This window comes from Pseudophryne corroboree, chromosome 6 (assembly GCF_028390025.1).
Source record: "Pseudophryne corroboree isolate aPseCor3 chromosome 6, aPseCor3.hap2, whole genome shotgun sequence".
Lineage (NCBI taxonomy): Eukaryota > Metazoa > Chordata > Amphibia > Anura > Myobatrachidae > Pseudophryne > Pseudophryne corroboree.
This window is the reverse complement of record NC_086449.1, coordinates 166,450,550-166,469,876: the sequence shown is the minus strand read 5'-3', so window position 1 is coordinate 166,469,876 and position 19,327 is coordinate 166,450,550. Positions and strand designations below refer to the sequence as shown.

General features: G+C 51.4%; 1 protein-coding gene across 2 annotated transcripts in view; it reads left to right on the top strand.

The window, feature by feature from the left end:
* The first annotated feature begins 2,492 nt into the window (after positions 1-2,492).
* Positions 2,493-19,327, top strand: part of PCYOX1 (prenylcysteine oxidase 1) — a 56,415-nt gene continuing 39,580 nt past the window's right edge. The window contains exon 1 of one of the 2 annotated variants that reach the window (XM_063932087.1): positions 2,493-2,677. In XM_063932087.1, the coding sequence (XP_063788157.1) occupies positions 2,494-2,677 (184 nt within the window). In that variant the 5' untranslated portion in view covers position 2,493. Of the gene's footprint in view, positions 2,678-15,426; positions 15,730-19,327 lie in introns of those variants that run through there. The other variant, XM_063932086.1, reaches the window with a different exon arrangement.

Sequence of the window (19,327 nt, the reverse complement as noted above, 5' to 3'; positions counted from 1 at the left end):
TTCTACTCTCAGGCTATCAAATACACCTATATGCCTGGACATAGAGATTTATTTTAAATGATGAAATAAAAGTTAAATTTTATTAACTAATAAACATTACAAAAGAGTGCGCCACACACTAAGCTTCTTTTTTAATATAGTACCCACTAGTGGTTTACATTAATCACCTCCAGAAATAGGTTCAGCTACTATGACATGCTCTGCCTTTTGTTGGTGTAATTTCGCCTACGTTACATTTTGAAGTAGTAACCCCGCCTACTTTGGGATTGGCTCCGCCTACAGTTGATTTGGTGCCGCCCACATAAGGCCACTTCTAAAAAAAATTCCAGTGCCACTTTTATTTCCCAATCCGTCCCTGGGAGCAGGTGAGTATAAATTATTTTTTTACAGGTACCCCGTGGATTCTACATTGACAAGGGGGCTGAGGGGCTCCGTGGGCCTCTAGGTAAGTATGTGTGTGTGTATGTGTTTTATTAAAGCTATACTATCACGGTGTGCGTGTGTGTGTTGTGTTTATTGTAATATCTCTTTTGTTGTAGAACTGCAGGTACCTACGTGCCCTTTAATGCCCCGCATACTGGTACTTGTGGTTCTACAGCAAATTACATACATTTTCACGACTGTCAGCCCACAATCCACAGCCCACGGATGGCAGGGACAGCTTTGGGCTTCATCCCTGGCCCTTGGGTGCCTGTAGGGGGGAACCCTTTATTGGGGGGTCCCCACTCCACCGGGAAACCCTAGCCAGGGGTGACTAGTTGGGGGAGTAATGCCACGGCTGCAGGGACCAATATAAACGTGTCTCCCGGCTGTGGCATTATCTCTTGGATTAGTGGAGCCCAGTGCTGGTTTAAAAAATAGAGGGGACCCCTAAGTCCCCCACCCCCCTGTATTTTTGGAACCAGGACTGGTCCAAGAGCCTGGTGCTGGTTGTTAAAATACGGGGAACCCCTAGCGATTTTCCCCTGTATTATAGCAACCAGGACAGGCTCAAAGAGCCCGGGCTGGTTATGCTTTGGGGGCGGGGGGGACCTGCACGTTATTGTTTTTTTTTACTTTTTAACTATTTGGGGGGAGTGGGGGCACTTCTGTATTAGTGTAGGTCGGCTGGAACCCTTAATCACGCTCTTCTTCTCTTACGTGCAAATGCACAGTTGCAGCCCAGTTATACCCACTCAGCCACAAGTGGAGATGTGATTTACAGTATATGCTAATAATTCCTAGCCATGGGCATACACGAGCATACAACTCCTAGGTGATGTTATGAAATGAAAAAATAGCATCCATGTAACAACCATTTTTGGACAAACAGGATAGAGAAACTGCCTTATGGGGTTCATTTCGAGTTGATCGCTAGCTGCTTTCGTTCGCTGTGCAGCGATCAGGCAAAAAAAATGGCACTTCTGCACATGCGTATGTGGCGCAATGCGCACGTGCGTCATACTATTACAACAAACGTTGTAGTTTCATACAAGGTCTAGCAAAGCTTTTCAGTCGCACTGCTGGCCGCAGAGTGATTGACAGGAAGAGGGCATTTCTGGGTGTCAACTGACCGTTTTCAGGGAGTGTTCGTAAAAATGCAGGCGTGCCAGGAAAAATGCAGGTGTGGCTGTGCGAACGCAGGGCGTGTTTGTGACGTCAAAACAGGAACTGAACAGTCTGAAGTGATCGCAAGTGCTGAGTAGGTCTGAAGCTACTCTGAAACTGCACAAAATTATTTTGTAGCCGCTCTGCGATCCTTTCGTTCGCACTTCTGCTAAGCTAAAATACACTACCAGTGGGAAGCGGCATAGCGTTTGCACGGCTGCTAAAAACTGCTAGCGAGCGAACAACTTGGAATGACCACCCATGTTCCCATCATTTCCTTAAAAAGTCACACCTTTAAGTTCTTTTTTTCCTCCAATTTATTTCTTTGACTTTATCGAGTACGGATTCAAATTGAAATTTTTTTCCTATATATCTGTGCCGTGCATTTAATGCTTAAGCTAAGCATATTACTTCTAGATAAGTAAACTGAAGACTGTGACCAAAAGTCTGGAGAAAAGATATATAATCCGAAAAGTGGCATCACTATGGGGGTGGAGGGGCTGCACCCGGGTATCACCCTTGGAGGGGGTGACCAGGGGCGTATCTACCCATTGGCAAGGATGGCACTCGCCAGGGGCGCCAGCTGAGGAGGGGCGCCACCCGGCTGTGCCACCCGCGGCCAGGGTAGATTAACTGTGCCCCAGGGTGTCACAGTGCCCCGGGACCCGCCGCTCCCCCTCCCCCTACACCAAGTTAGTCGCGATACTGCAGCTGCTGTACAGGCAGCCTTGGTGGTCAGGTGCCGTGCTGTAGATCCCCGCGCCCCCCCTCTCTACCTGCCAGGCCGTCCGGGATGCGCCGCTCAGTGACATCACTATGGGCGTGTGGAGGCATCACCCGGCAGCAGTAGAAGCTTGTCACGGTCCTCACGGAGGAGGAGGCTGTGCCTGCTCTTCAGCAAGCAGAATGCCCTTCTCTCCTCCGCTGCAAGTGCGCTCCTCAGTGCAGCGCGTTACGTCATCATACCCTTCCAGGGGACATCTTCAAAGTGTTCAACAAAACGGCCATGGGGAGCTGCAGCTGCGGGAGAGCCGGCCGGGAAAGGCACTCTACGGCAGTCACTATCCGAACCATCGCTGCCCTATAAAAGGTCAGTCACCAGGGACCACCCCACATACCTGGCCTCATCCCAGCCAGAAATCCATGATCCATCTCCCTCATGTTACAGCCTATTCCTCTATGTTGTGGGACTGCAAGTCCCAGCAGTATATATGGAACATGCTGAGACTTGTAGTTCCACAGCAGTACATAATGAAAACTAACATCACAGCCTGGATCCTGGCTGTCACCTGGGGGTTCTACCTATGTAGGGAAGGGTCCCACAGCACCCCCTACCCAGGGGCAGCCCTATAAGTACGCAAGTTACATAGCAAAGTAGAGCACCGCACATAGAGGGCTTTCTAGCTGCGACATGCAAGTCAGCAGAGCCGGCAGCTTGTGTTACTCTGTAAATACTGCCAGACTGCTCAATCATTACTGCTGCTAGGCGGATGTGGCTCCTCCCAGTGTATTCGCATGTAAAGTGCGAAACGGCGTTATGACGTCATGACGCACATTGCAACAAGTGCAAACTGTTCTCAGGCTGGAAACCACCACCGCATGGATGAGACATGTTTGAGCAGGGACGGGAACCCATGCATCAGCACACACCACCACCGCAGAGTAGAGATAGGGACTTATTACAACCCCTGTGTAGGTCTCTCACCTGCTCTCTACCTATCTCTCCCCCATGTGCCTCTCACCTGCTCTGTCCCTAGCTCTCCCCCCGTGTGCCTCTCACCTCCTCTCTCCGCCTGTGTGCCTATCACCTGCTCTCTCCCTAGCCCTCCCCATGTGCCTCTCCCCCCGAGTGCCTCTCACCTCCTCTCTGCCCGTGTGCTTCTCACCTGTTCTCTCCCTAGGCCTCTCCCATGTGCCTATCACCTGCTCTCTCTCTAGCTCTCCCCCTGTGTGCCTCACCTCCTCTCTCCCCTGTGTGCTTCTCACCTGTTCACTCCCTAGCCCTCCTTCATGTGCCTCTCACCTGCTCTCTCCCTAGCCCTCCCCATGTGCCTCTCACCTGCTCTCTCCCTAGCCCTCCCCCATGTGCCTCTCACCTGCTCTCTCCCCCTGTGTGCTTCTCACCTGTTCTCTCCCTAGCCCTCCCCCATGTGCCTCTCACCTGCTCTCTCCCCCTGTGTGCTTCTCACCTGCTCTCTCCCTAGCCCTCCCCATGTGCCTCTCACCTGCTCCCTCCCTAGCCCTCCCCATGTGCCTCTCACCTGCTCTCTCCCCCTGTGTGCTTCTCACCTGTTCACTCCCTAGCCCTCCCTCATGTACCTCTCACCTGCTCTCTCCCTAGCCCTCCCCCATGTGCCTCTCACCTGCTCTCTCCCTAGCCCTCCCCCATGTGCCTCTCACCTGCTCTCTCCCCCTGTGTGCTGCTCACCTGTTCTCTCCCTAGCCCTCCCCCGTGTGCCTCTCACCTGCTCTCTCCCCCTGTGTGCTTCTCACCTGCTCTCTCCCTAGCCCTCCCCATGTGCCTCTCACCTGCTCACTCCCTAGCCCTCCCCATGTGCCTCTCACCTGCTTTCTCCCCCTGTGTGCTTCTCACCTGTTCTCTCCCTAGCCCTCCCCTATGTGCCTCTCACCTGCTCTCTCCCTAGCCCTCCCCATGTGCCTCTCACCTGCTCTCTCCCTAGCCCTCCCCCATGTGCCTCTCACCTGCTCTCTCCCCCTGTGTGCTTCTCACCTGTTCACTCCCTAGCCCTCCCTCATGTGCCTCTCACCTGCTCTCTCCCTAGCCCTCCCCATGTGCCTCTCACCTGCTCTCTCCCTAGCCCTCCCCATGTGCCTCTCACCTGCTCTCTCCCCCTGTGTGCTTCTCACCTGTTCTCTCCCTAGCCCTCCCCCGTGTGCCTCTCACCTGCTCTCTCCCCCTGTGTGCTTCTCACCTGCTCTCTCCCTAGCCCTCCCCATGTGCCTCTCACCTGCTCACTCCCTAGCCCTCCCCATGTGCCTCTCACCTGCTCTCTCCCCCTGTGTGCTTCTCACCTGTTCTCTCCCTAGCCCTCCCCTATGTGCCTCTCACCTGCTCTCTCCCTAGCCCTCCCCATGTGCCTCTCACCTGCTCTCTCCCCCTGTGTGCTTCTCACCTGTTCTCTCCCTAGCCCTCCCCTATGTGCCTCTCACCTGCTTTCTCCCTAGCCCTCCCCATGTGCCTCTCACCTGCTCTCCCCCTAGCCCTCCCCATGTGCCTCTCATCTGCTCTCTCCCCATGTGTGCTTCTCACCTGCTCTCTCCCCCTGTGTGCTTCTCACCTGTTCTCTCCCTAGCCCTCCCCCATGTGCCTCTCACCTGCTTTCTCACTAGCCCTCCCCCATGTGCCTCTCACCTGCTCACTCCCTAGCCCTCCCCCATGTGCCTCTTACCTGCTCTCCTAGCTCTCCCCCCATGTGCCTCTCACCTCCTCTCTCCCTATGTGTGCTTCTCAACTGTTCTCTCCCTAGCCCTCCCCTATGTGCCTCTCACCTGCTTTCTCCCTAGCCCTCCCCATGTGCCTCTCACCTGCTCTCTCCCTAGCCCTCCCCATGTGCCTCTCACCTGCTCTCTCCCCCTGTGTGCTTCTCACCTGCTCTCTCCCCCCGTGTGCTTCTCACCTGTTCTCTCCCTAGCCCTCCCCCATGTGCCTCTCACCTGCTTTCTCCCTAGCCCTCCCCCATGTGCCTCTCACCTTCTCACTCCCTAGCCCTCCCCCATGTGCCTCTTACCTGCTCTCCTAGCTCTCCCCCCATGTGCCTCTCACCTCCTCTCTCCCTATGTGTGCTTCTCACCTGTTCTCTCCCTAGCCCTCCCCCATGTGCCTCTCACCTGCTTTCTCCCTAGCCCTCCCCCATGTGCCTCTCACCTGCTGTCTCCCACTGTGTGCGTCTCACCTGTTCTCTCCCTAGCTCTCACCTGCTCTCTCCCTAGCTCTTCCCCATGTGCCTCTTACCTGCTCTCCTAGCTCTCCCCCCATGTGCCTCTCACCTCCTCTTTCCCTATGTGTGCTTCTCACCTGTTCTCTCCCTAGCCCTCCCCTGTGTGCCTCTCACCTGCTCTTTACCTAGCCCTCCCCCATGTGCCTATCACCTGCTCTCTACCCCTATCTATTCTGTCAGATCCCTCCCCCTCTACTTTTCTGACCCCAAAATCCCCCTCGTTCTTGCGGAATGCTGGGGGACTCTTTCAAAATTTTGCTATGGGGCCCACCAAGGTCTAGTTACGCCCCTGATAGTTGCTGCTGCCTTCTGTGGTCATTGCCGGGCATCCCTGTGTGTGAAGAACTGCCATGGGAGGGGAGACATCGTCGGGAACACAGGTGCCTCCTCTTCAAAGAGAAATGTGTGTGTATATAGATATATATATATATATATATATATATAGCAAACCCAATAAGGCTGGCACGCATGGGCCCATGGGCACAAGCTACTGTGTCAGTTTTGATTGAGTCTCCATGAGTGCCAGCCTTATTGGGTTTGCTACATTATTGTGGATGGCAAGGCACCGGAGCATGCTGTTGTAAAATCACATGAAGAGTGCCGGACAAAGGATTACCTTTTTATATATATATATATAGAGAGAGAGATGTATAGATATATAGATATATAGATAGATTGTAAGCTTGCCTATACAGTGTGTGTATATATAAGTATATATATATAGATAGATAGATAGAGAGAGAGATATTAAGTATATATATATATATATATATATATATATATACTGCAAAAGGACTGCACTCCCTTAAAAAATGCATGCATGCAGCCGGTGCCCTCACAATACTGTTTTCATATCACTCTACAGGTGCGGCACTCCTGGCTTCACAAAGACGCAAGACACTAGCGACTGGCATAGTCAATAACGGGGGGAGGAGGGGGGCGCCTGTCCCTACTTTGCCAGGGGTGCTCGGACCCCTAGATACACCCCTGGGGGTGACACCAAAATACTGTCTCCTCTGCAGTGACTGGAGTCAGGTGCTGCAATGTGACATTCCTTCAGCACTTGGCTCCTGTCACAGAGGAGAAGCTGAAAGTGCAAGCAGTAGTCTCCAGGGATGCTGGGCATGCCCCCGGCGTGATGCAATTGGGTTTATTTATGTTTGGGCTTCTTTATTTTATTTATGTTAGGCCACACTCCCTTTTCAGGCACAGGGGGATATGGAGTGCACACTGGGGGTCGAATGTAATACCATCTGAGTTCGCCCCTGTTCGGACGTTTTTTTAAAGGAACAGTCATTTACAAAGCATAGTTATGCCTTGTTATGACTGCCCCTTTGAAAAACATGCCGGCAACCCGCACGTTGGGCAAATTAGACAACATTACATTCGGCCATAGGCGCCGATTCTGTGGGTGCTCCCAAGCCCGAGCACCCATGGACAATCAGGAGCACACATGGAACCAGCCGCTACCCCAGTTACTGCTTGCGCTGGGGGCTGCGGAAGCGCTTCCGTACAGTGCAGTGTAAAAAAACTCCCACCAAAAATGGCCGCCGCCAAGGAGGAGACAGACCCCAGTGGTCACATTTGACCTCTAGCGCCTGTCTCCCCAACGGCGGGCATTTTAAGTTTTTTTTTTTACACTGCACTGTACGGAATCGCTTCTGCAGCCCCCAGCGTGTCTCTCAATCCACTGCGGGAGCTGCGGACAGAGCCGGATTAAGGGGGGGACACTGGGGGTAAGTAACCCGGGCCCCCCTCTCCGACTCTCTGCGGCCCCCGCCGCAGATTGGATCTTATTCACCAATCTGCTGCGCCGCATAGCTGTGAGTAGATTTCAGAAAAACACCTTTATAAAAAGTAATATCTCACATACATCTCAGTTTAGGAATAAAAGCCTCAAGCTCCAGACATCTAGACTCCGGACAGCCGTCAGTCCCGGATCAGCGCGGCTTGTATGTAGCAGGTACACCGTTCGTATCTCCCGCACTCCAGAGCAAGAGAAAAGACGTCACCACGTCCAGCGTTTACAGGCCACGCCCAACGCATTTTAACAGTTTGGACTTCGTCAGGGGGTGTGGCTTAGTTGTTGAACCTGTTGCCGGTTCACCATTTGTCCTTTCTTGGACCACTTTTGGTAGGTACTAAACACTGCATACTGGGAACATGGAAGACCTGCCGTTTAGGAGATGCTCTGACACAGTCATCTAGCCATCCCAATTTGGGCCTTATCAAAGTCACTAAGTCGCTGACCCATTTTCCTACTTGAAATATGAGATATTGAAAATATATCAAGGGAGCGCTTACGTAATTGATATATAAGATAATTTATTAGTTACACCTTAAAGATATAACCAGTTAAAATCAATACAACATAATGGTTAACACACATTGGGGGTCATTCCGACCCGTTCGCACGCTGCGTTTTAACGCAGCAGAGCGCATGGGTCCCTGCTGCGCATGCGCCGGCGCCGTAGTGCGCCTGCGCATGCAGGACGGCGGAAGGCCGTAGCAGGATAGCGATCGCCTCTGCCTGATTGACAGGCAGAGGCGATCGATGGGCGGGAGGGGGCGAAACGGCAGCGTTTAGCCGCCGTTTCGTAGGCACGGTATGGCTAACGCAGACGTGGCCGGACCAAACGGAGGGCGGGCCGCAGTGGCTGCGTGACATCATACGCAGCCGCTGTGGGCCAGGGAGCGAGGAGTAGCTCCTGGCCAGCACGCTAAAGCTGCGCTGGCCGGGAGTTACTCCTGAAGTGCAAAGGCATCGCCGCTGTGCAATGCCTTTGCACTTCTGCGAGGAGGGGCGGACTAGCCCCCTGCTGGGCGTCCCCCCCGCATGTCAGGAAAGATGATCGTAGCTGTGCAAAATTTTGCACAGCTACGATCAACTCAGAATGACCCCCATTGTAAGCTTGCGAGCAGGGCCTTCCTACCTCTATGACTGTTTGTTATTACCCAGTTTTGTTATATCATTGTTATTTCCAATTGTAAAGCGCAACGGAATTTGCTGCGCTATATAAGAAAACTGTTAATAAATAAATAAATAATAACATACAATGATCATATCAAAAACGCTGGCACAGCTGTCTCTGGATGCAACGTATTTCCTACTTCCAGCACATCGGGCAGGATATAGTGACAACCAAGTTCGGCGGCTGTGTAGGATGCCGGCCGAACTTGTGCAGTTTTTTTTAAATGGCCAATCACTTACAAGGCAAACCATGAACTCCTACAAACATATTACCTGTACTCCAGTGCCCTCCGTGGAATCTCCCTATTCTGGAGCCCGAAATACAGCTTACAGATTCAACGTTTCACTGATTTATTTCATTTTTTCCTGAAAATGCTGAAATAAATCAGCGAAACTTGTGTGGGTCCATCATTTTATCCGAGTGCCGCCGAATCTGTAAGCTGTATATCGGGATCTAGACTAGGGAGCTTCCATGGAGGGCACTGGATTACAGATAATATGTTTGTAGGGGTTCATGGTTTGCCTTGTAAGTGATTGCCCATTAAAAAAAAAAAACACGCACAAGTTTGTCCGGCATCATACACAGCCGCCGAACTCGGTTGTCACTACATCCTGCCGGTTTGTGAGGGAAGTAGGAAAATGGGCCAGCGACTACCAAAAGTGGTCCAAGAAAGTACAAATAGTGAACCAGCAACAGGTTCATGGGTGACCAAGCCTCATTGATACGCATAGGGAGCAAAGGCTAGCCCGTCAGGTCCTATCCCATACCTGCCTCCACCATCCCATCCTCTGTCCAACCTCCATTCGTTGGCTGACCTCATTCCGCCTCATTCTCAGAGACATGACGCACTGCGGACTCAATTATTATATACGTATGCATGCATGTATATAGATAGGTATATAGGTATTTTAGAATTGCACGTCACTGTGGACATGTATGTGCGACCAGATATATTAGCAAGCAAGTTAAAACTTTAGGCCCCCCCCCCCGTCTTAAGTGCCCCTGTCCCCCCAAAGCCTTAATCCGGCTCTGGCTGCGGCTCCCAGTGTTGTTAATGTGAGTGTGCTGCTGCAGGAGCTCACTTCCACTCCTCCCTCTGTAGAATTGCTGCTGCCTGCCCAGAGCCTCTTGTGCTGACTCACCACTATCCCAGCTCATATCCAGTCAGCTGTCTCAAAGCCCTATACACACCATGGTCGTGCACATAACCATGTAACATGTAGGGTTGCCACCTCTCCCGGATTTCCTGGATTCTCCAGGATTTGGTGGCAAGCCTCCAGGAGGCTTTTCTCCTCTCCCGGATTCCGGGATTCTCCCGGAATAAGGGGATTCCGCCTCCACCAACCCACAAACCAGTCGGACTGCTGGGGGCGGCAGCGGTGCGTGCGGCGGTGCATGCAGCGCGCACATAGGGGATGCGGGCGGCCATGACGTGTCGGTGTCACGTGAGTGAAAGGAAGCAGGGGAGCGCCAAGGGAGATATCGAGACGAGTAGCAGGCAGCAGGGCAGTCTGGCAGCAGATGGTGACTGGGAGCAGCAGCAGGCCGCATGTCTCTGTTGGTGCTGGCGTAGCCTAGGTAGGAATCCCAGGTGTGTGTGGAACTTGCATGTCAGATGGTGTGTGAATGCTGTGGTACCGTAGAAACAGAGCAAATGGGGGGGGGGGGGGGGGAGAAATGTGAGACACGAGGTGAGCACAGTGAGATGAGTTATGAGATGAGTACTGTGACCGTGTGAGGAGAGCAGTGTGAGGGGGGTGGGGTGCAGTGTGCGGTAAGGTGTGAGGAGAGCCATCAGCAGCTCGTCCTCAGCGTTTCCCAAGGCTGCGGACGTGAAGTAACGCCGGCCCGGCTCATCATAGTGGGATGTATTGAGAAACATGTTTTAGGTATATGATACGTCATGCTGGAAAGTAGGATTGTCTCATGCACAAAGTCATCTTAAGCTTTGTGTGTAATTTAAACCTTTACTGAGAAATCACTTCACCCCCCTCATTAATTGCAGGTGACTTGACTGACATCCAGGATGGTAATGTTTTTATCCTGTATTATTAGGAGGTGCAATATCCAACATGTACAGTATCATGGCTGGCTGCTCGATTCAAATACTTCCCTGACGTGAAAACCAAAGGCATGGCTGCTGTCCCTAAGCTTATCATCTTTACCTCAGAACATATGAGTTATTTCATTCCCGTCTGATGATAACATGTTTTTCAAATTATTGCTTATCAACTTGGTCCCCAACCAGATACATAAATACATATTTATGATTATAAATATGGCACATCATTTTATTTACATGAACATTGCTTGGTGTCGGGGGTGGTGTTGGGTGTTGGGATTGGGGTGGGTGCAGAGGTTAAAGTGAGCCGGAACGGGGCGGAACTGCGTTCCGTCAGTTCCATTTAGTTCTGTCTCCTCCGGCTCACCTAACCCACTCTGTCAGCCGGCGGTGCAGGGAGATGCTGGGCGCCTGCTGAGACTTTATTTCCAGCGGGCGCCCGGCTTCCTCTTCACAGCGGCAGCCGGAGCTCACTCCTGAGCTCCGGCTTCCGGCTTTTGCAGTGTGCGCTATGGGAGAGACGTCATGACGGCTCTCCCATAGTTCCGAGGAGGAGCAGGCAACAAGGAAGATGGACTACTGTGTAGTGTAATGCAGGGCCGTAACTACGTGTGTGCCAAGTGGGCTTGGCACACAGCGCAGTTGCCCTGAGGGCGCACGGCCAGCGGCATGTAATGAGTCAAATTGACTCATTATATGCCGCCTCTGCTGTGTGCGCCGTGCGCCGCCGCGCTGTGGAAGGAGAAGAGAGCACAGAGCAGCGCCGGGCAGCGGACAAGGAGGAGGAGGGAGGGGGAGCAGGGAGCCGCAGCAGCGCTATTTCATTGGTAGTAAGCGCCGCTGCAGCATCCCCCTCTCCTTCCGTATAGGCTGCCCGGCGCTGCTGTGGATGCTGGGATGCGGTTCCTCCATCCCAGCATCCACAGCAGCGCCGGGCAGCCAATACGGAAGGAGAGGGGGATGCTGCAGCGGCGCTTACTACCAATGAAATAGCGCTGCTGCGGCTCCAGTCCCCCTCCCTCCTCCTCCTTGTCCGATGCCTGCACAGAGGGAGCTGCACGAGGAGCCTGACTGCCAGCGGGGAGATGGTAAGTATATCTCTCTCTCTCTCTCTCTCTCTCTCTCTCTCTCGCTCTCTCTCAGGGGGCATAATGTGTAAAAAGAGGGACCGGCTGCCGCAATGTGTAAAAAGGGGGACTGCCTGCCGCAATGTGTAAAAAGGGGGACTGGGGCTGCCGCAATGTGTAAAAAGGGGACTGGCTGCCGCAATGTGTAAAAAGGGGGACTGGGGCTGCCGCAATGTGTAAAAAAGGGGACTGTGGCTGCCACAACGTGTAAAAAGGGGGACTGGCTGCCGCAATGTGTGAAAAGGGGACTGGGGCTGCCGCAATGTGTAAAAAGAGGGACTGGGGCTGCCGCAATGTGTAAAAAGGGGGACTGGCTGCCGCAATGTGTGAAAAGGGGACTGGCTGCCGCAGTGTGTAAAAAGGGGGACTGGGTGCCGCAATGTGTAAAAAGGGGGACGCTGTCTGCCGTAATGTGTAAAAAGGGGGACTGTCTGCTGTAATGTGTAAAAAGGGGGACGCTGTCTGCCGTAATGTGTAAAAAGGGGGACTGTCTGCTGTAATGTGTAAAAAGGGGGACGCTGTCTGCTGTAATGTATAAAAGGGGCTCTACCTGGTGTAGTGGCGCTACTGTGCAGCGTAATTTGAATAATGGAGACTACTGTGCACCATAGTATGAATTGCTATTATTTTGTGGCCACGCCCCTTCCCCATAAAGCCACGCCCCTATATATTTTTCACGCGCCTACGGCGCGCACTGCCCCTGTCTTACATGGGGGGCGCCAATGTCATTTCTTGCACATAGCGCTAAAATGCCTAGTTACGGCACTGGTGTAATGTGAATAACGGACGGTGCTGTGAGGTGTAATGTGAATAACGGACACTACTGTGTGGTGTAATAAGACTAATGGACACAACTGTGCGGTGTAATGTGAATTTGTACTATTCTGTGGCCCCTATATTTTTGCGCGCACCTGCGGCGTGCACTGTCCCTATATTGAAAGTGGCGGGCAGCAAATGACATTTTTGCCCTGAGCTCATCAAGGTCTAGAACTGCCCCTGTCACCAATTTTAAAATATCTTTTTCTTTTCAAATGTAACATGCCCCCAATTCAGTACAGAGGAGGTGGCTCTGAAACATACCCTTGCTCCGGGCACCATGGCACCTAGCTACACCTCTGATAAGAGGCACTACTGTGGACATTGTGTATAAGGGATAGCACTGTGTGGTGTAAAGTGAATACTATGTGGTGTAATATGAATCAAGAGCACTACGTTTGGGGTAATGTGAATAAGATTGTACTACTATGTGGCGTTATTTGAATTGTGGGTACCATTGTGGCCATGCCCCTCCCTTGTGTGATCACACCCCTTTTTGTGGTGCGCACTGTTCCTTTTTTATGGATGGGAGGGCGCAAATTTATCATTTGCAGGGGGGTGCCAAACACTCTAGCATAGGGGTGGGCAACAAGCGGCCGCGGGCCGGATGCGGCCCGCGAACCGATCCTGCCTGGCCCCGCTGTCCCACACAGTGTGCAATGACAAGCGGCCCGACTGGCTGAGCCGCTCGTCATTGCGCTACGTACCTCCCAGACGCGGCGCCGCAGAGGAAATCCCGGTCACGTCACTGCTGACCGGGATTTCCACTGTGACGTCAGGCGCTGGGCGGCACGGGGGCGGGGCCACAGCAGGAGCGGGCAGCAGCAGCGACTCTGTGCGGCACCGCGGGCAGCAGGCAGCGGATCAGGCATCAGGCAGCGGGGATCTGGCATCAGGCAGCGGGGATCAGGTAAATGGATCTGTGCTTAACTTTAAAAGCTGCTATATAGGTTCAGGGAAGGGGGGTTAGGAGGGGGGGGGGGGACTACTATATGGGTTTAGGGGAGGGGGGGAAGAGGGGTAGGGACTGCTATATGGGTCCAGCAGGGAAGGGGGGGTAGAGACTGCTATATGGGTCGAGGGGGGGGGGGGGGTGTTTTCAGCACTGTTTAAAGAAAAAAAATGTATAAATGTATTACTGGATTACTGTGTTTTTTTAGACATCTTGGATTTTGCCTGTAAAAAAACTATGTATGTAATGTATATTGTGGTGTATGTTTGTGTAGTTTTATATCTGTATATATATATCTATATCTATCCACACTATGTTTTTATAGTTATATACGTAACTATGGGCCTAATTCAGACCTGATCGCTAGCAGGCGATTTTTGCACTGCTGCGATCAGGTAGTCGCTGCCTACAGGGGAGGGGGAAATCGCTGTGCAGGGGTGAGATCGCATCTGCAGAGAGCTGCACAAACAGAAGTTTGTGCAGTCTCTGCGCAGCCCAGGACTTACTCTTCTAGTGCGATGATCGGGGCCAGAGCTGAGTGCTGACGTCAGAAACTCTCCCTCCAAACGCCTGGTCCCTCCTGCGTTTTTCCGGACACTCCTCTAAAACGCTCAATTGCCACTCACAAACGTCCTCTTCCTCTCAATCACCTTGCGATCGCCCGTGCGATCACTTTGTTCGTACCATCCCATCGCTGCCCGACGCTGCGGACCGGCGCACCTACACATTGCGGTGCATGCGCAGTTCAGACCCGATTTACAAGATATTTTGTGTGTGGCCCTCGACTATTCACTGGAAGTGTTAAGCGGCCCCCCAGCTGAAATAATTGCCCACCCCTGCTCTAGCACATACTTGCCTACTTTTGAAAAAGCATTTCAGGGAGATTGTGAAAGTAACACCTATCAGTACTGCTACATCTGAGTGGCGTGTCATGAAAATGACTTACATACAAATGTGAATGAGCCCCAAAGTTAGTAAGATCTACTTGTTGAAGAAAAGACTCTTACATTTTGCAGGATTTGTTTGTGTATTGTGTTTTACAAGAGGTTCCATATACTGTAAATGGCCACAAGAAACCTTCTTTAAAATGCATGTAGCCATAGGGATCATTGTGCCTTATAACCAATACAGGGAAATGGCACTGATGATACCATTTAAATGTATGTATCTATGATTTCTTTTTTTTCAGGGAGATTGAGGTACCATTCAGGGAGTGAGGGAGATTGCTACTATTTCAGGGAGTGTCCTGCAGAATGAGGGAGGGTAGGCAACTATGCTCTAGCACCGGCCCTGTGAGCGACGTTGCTCATTTTCACCCTTCCTGAGCGACGTCGCTCACTTTCTCGACAAGTGTGTATACCGCCGCCGACCAGCGATGCGCGGCCCCGCGGGTCTTTAACAATTCTCTCTGTCGGCCGTGCAGGCAGCTCAATTTGGACTGTTGTCCAAGAGCTACCTGAACAGCCCGGCTGCGGCGTGACGTCACTGAGTGATATGAACGTCATATTGCTCAGTGTGTACGCCTGGCCGCCGACCGCCCCGGCCCGGGAAACACTAGGCGACATCGTGTACAGAGCACGTCGCCTAGTGTGTACCCACACTAGGCGGACGCTCAATATCGTCTGTCTGGAGTCTCTGGGAAGTTCAAGGGGAAACGTTCAAAGATATTGCTCATGGAACATATCACATGTGTTACCCCGCCACCGCACGGTGTATTGCCTCCAATGGAGGTGTGGGTCGGAACACAAGCACAGCTAACCCCGCAGCCCAGGAAACGTTACGTGTGTATGGATGGCCATTGACCATCAATGATTTCTATGTTTGCATTGATGGGAGAGAACCAGATGGTTTCTCTCCACTGATGGCTTGGCCTAAAAGAATAAGTTTTTTTTTTTTAAGATGCTGGGACACTGAGCATAGCTCCGCCCCCAGCACACCGATGGCCATCCCTAAACGTGTGTTAGTGCAGGCCAGGGGTGCAGTAACAGGACAGGCTTGTGGGAGGAAGCGCAGCAGTACGTGGGGAGGGTGTTAGGGCCGTGGAGAGGCGGCAGGAAGCAAAAGCGGGAGACGCACCAGGAAGCAGAAGTGGGAGACGCTGTAGCGCATGTGGGGCGAATGGTGCACTAGTGGCAGGCTGCAGCTTGTACAGTGACCGGAGACGACATGAAGCTCGCAGCCGCCTTCCCCCTTTTCCTGTGTAGCCTGCGGTGTGCAGCCGCGTCCGAGCTGCGGCACCCACCCAGCAAGATAGGTGAGTGCACACGGGGGGCGGGATCCCAGCGTCCAGTAACAGCGGCAGCTGCCCGGGGCTATGAGCAGGTGGGATCTGCAGGAATCCTAGCCAACTCTGACAGCTGCCGGGTACAGTGTAGCATGAATAGGTGCAATCGTTCACAAAGAACCAATGCTCTTCAGAGAGAGTTTATTGTTCAGGAGGGAATGATCTACAGCAAGAGTGCATCAATAGAATCACAGTATACTGACAGCGGCATCCCGTCTGCTGGAATCGAGGCGAGGGGACTCTTTAGGCTCGCTTTGCTCACCACAGGTTCTGTTCCCACTCTGTTGGTGGCGTGATCCCACTAAACAAGTGGGAATACCGGATGGGTGTCGGGCTTCCGTCCGTTGGTATAATACCAGCTGTCAGAATTCCGGTGTCGGTCTCCTGAACGCTGGGTCCCGACACCTGGCATTTTAACGGCATCCCAAACTAACCTATATGGGTCCATTTAAACTTTGGCCTGTATTTATTTTAGTGGGTGCTCTTCTAAGGCGTGAGTGCATTGCTGCACGTTTGTGTGCTCCCCTGATGCCCAGGTGACTTGGCATATGAACTAGTATCTGTGTGCCACTCATCATTTTCAGAGTCTTTTATGTGTAATTTGTTAACTTTTGTCCCATTTGTAACGCATCTGGCTGTACTCTGATCCTTGGCCTGATCTGGAACTCTGGTATCTGATTAATTAAAAGGCAGTACAAGTTATTTAGTGGGTAAGTGGTCCAGCCAATAGAAAGTGACATCTTGTGGCTGGTTACTGGCAGAACACATGCAGGCCAATGTTGGCAGCTACAGTGTATTGCACAATATAATTTCTCTGACGTCCTAGTGGATGCTGGGGACTCCGTAAGGACCATGGGGAATAGACGGCTCCGCAGGAGACTGGGCACATCTAAAGAAAGATTTAGGACTATCTGGTGTGCACTGGCTCCTCCCCCTATGACCCTCCTCCAAGCCCCAGTTAGATTTCTGTGCCCGGCTGAGCTGGATGCACACTAGGGGCTCTCCTGAGCTCCTAGAAGAAAGTATAGTTTAGGTTTTTTATTTTCAGTGAGACCTGCTGGCAACAGGCTCACTGCAACGAGGGACTAAGGGGAGAAGAAGCGAACCTACCTAAGTGGTGGTAGCTTGGGCTTCTTAGGCTACTGGACACCATTAGCTCCAGAGGGATCGTACACAGGACCCGACCTCGTCGTCCGTTCCCGGAGCCGCGCCGCCGTCCCCCTTACAGAGCCAGAAACAAGAAGGTGGTCCGGAAAATCGGCGGCTGAAGACTTCTGTCTTCTCCAAGGTAGCGCACAGCACTGCAGCTGTGCGCCATTGCTCCTCATGCACACCACACACTGCGGTCACTGATGGGTGCAGGGCGCTGGGGGGGGGGCGCCCTGAGCAGCAATAATAACACCTTGGCTGGCAAAACTAACACCATATATAGCCCCAGAGGCTATATAGGTGTATATTAACCCCTGCCAGAAACGATTAAATAGCGGGAGAAAGCCTGCCGAAAAAGGGGCGGAGCCAGCTCCCTCAGCACACTGGCGCCATTATTCCCTCACGGCTTCGCTGGAAGGAAGCTCCCTGGCTCTCCCCTGCAGTCCTGCACTACAGAAAGGGTAAAAAAGAGAGGGGGGGCACAATTTAGGCGCAGTGTATATATTCCATAGAATCCGGCTCTCCATTGAAAGATTTACTGCACCGGGTGCCTCTGTAAAAACTCACATACACATCCAAACGACGTGGCACTCCTGGTGACTTGAATAACAAAACTCGCAGACAGGCAATATAAATGACAACGTTTCAATGCCACATTTATTAAGGCATTTTCTTCAGGTATAAAAAACATACAATATGTGCTTCCCTTTAAAGGTTGTAAATCACCCTGTGCTCGAGCCACACGTGTGTGTCAGAACGCCGTCTGTTCCGTCCGGCGCAGCGGGAGTGACGTCATGATACGTCACCTCCCCCAAGTGCTCCCCATCACCATGGAAACATCTAACATGCTTGCGGGTAGCTGTGGATGTGGAACAAGAGGTTGTACAGGATACACATACGGACTGCGACTAGCTCACTAGAAACTTAGCTGTGTGTGTCCGTAATGGACACTAACCTAATTGACCCGCCTGGCATCTCATGCATGTCACTATATATGCTAAAATTAATCTTAGGGCATATCTTGCCTAAACAGGGCATATATCAACCAATACCCCAAATTTTGACATACTGCTCATAATTTATATGTATAAATACCAGGATCCAGGCGAGATAAATTGTCAATATCCAATTAGTAATCATATAGTAGAACCGCTGTGTACAATGACAGCCTCCTACACATCCCAAAACAATACAAAAATGTACAAACCAGATAGATAATAACAACTGCATTATAACCACTGTCTACATCCTACAACCGCAAGCTAAATAGGGTCTGACAATCTGATCATGTCTAGAGCTAAAATTGTCCTAAAAGCCTGTATTAACATACCAGCCATCCAAAAGTATCGCTATTAAACAACGTGTAAAGGAATTCATAAAACACTACTGAACCCCTGGGACTCATTAAGACCTCGCGGGTGTACAGTACCCAATCGGAAGATCCACCGTGCTTCCAACCTCAGGAGTTTACCACCACGATCACCACCCCTAATGGATGCCGGAACATGATCAATCATGCGGTATTTCAAAGTGGTTAATGGGTGGCGATTAAGGGCGAAGTGCCTCGCTACAGGCTGCTCCCCCGTTCCCTTCGTGATGGCCTGTTTAATTGCAGACCTGTGGGCTGCCATGCGCTCCTTGAACATATGTTCAGTTTTACCAATATATGACAGCCCACAGGGACACATGAGCTGGTAAACCACAAATCTTGAGGAACATGTGAGTGTATGATAGATAAACATAGTTTTACCCGATTGGGGATGTTGAAATGTGTCCCCAGGGATCATAAACGGACATGTAGTACATGTACAGCGAATGCAACCCTTTTTGAAGGGCTAATAAGTGTGTCTCGGTCTATGCTCAACACCTTATCTATAAAGAAGTTATTAGTTGACCCTGCTGGAGAGAAATTTGCACATCTAAATAATTAATGACCTTATCACTAATCGTATAGGTTAATTTAATGGGGTGCAGAAGCATATTGTGGGCCTGTATTACCTCTTCAAGTGATTCCTTAGGTCCCTGCCAGATTAATAGCAGGTCATCGATGTAGCGACAGTAAAAAAGTATATTAGTCGCTACCTCGGGGTCTGCAAAAAATATCTGTTGCTCCACCAAAAACATGAATATATTAGAGTATGCCGGGGCCACAGGGGACCCCATGGCACACACCTTCAGTTGCAGGAAAATCTGGCCATCATATAAGAAAATTTTTTTTTGCAATGTCATTTGCAATAATTGTAAACATAATTGCAAATCTGTACCCTGAAACTCCTTACAGATTTCTCTCCAGCAGGGTCAACTAATAACTTCTTTATATTCTAAGGAAACTGACAGGAATAATGTATTACACTACAAGAGTTTCCACCCGCAACCACTCAAAAGGGGTTTGCCATTTTCTCAGCTCTTGAGGGTCAGA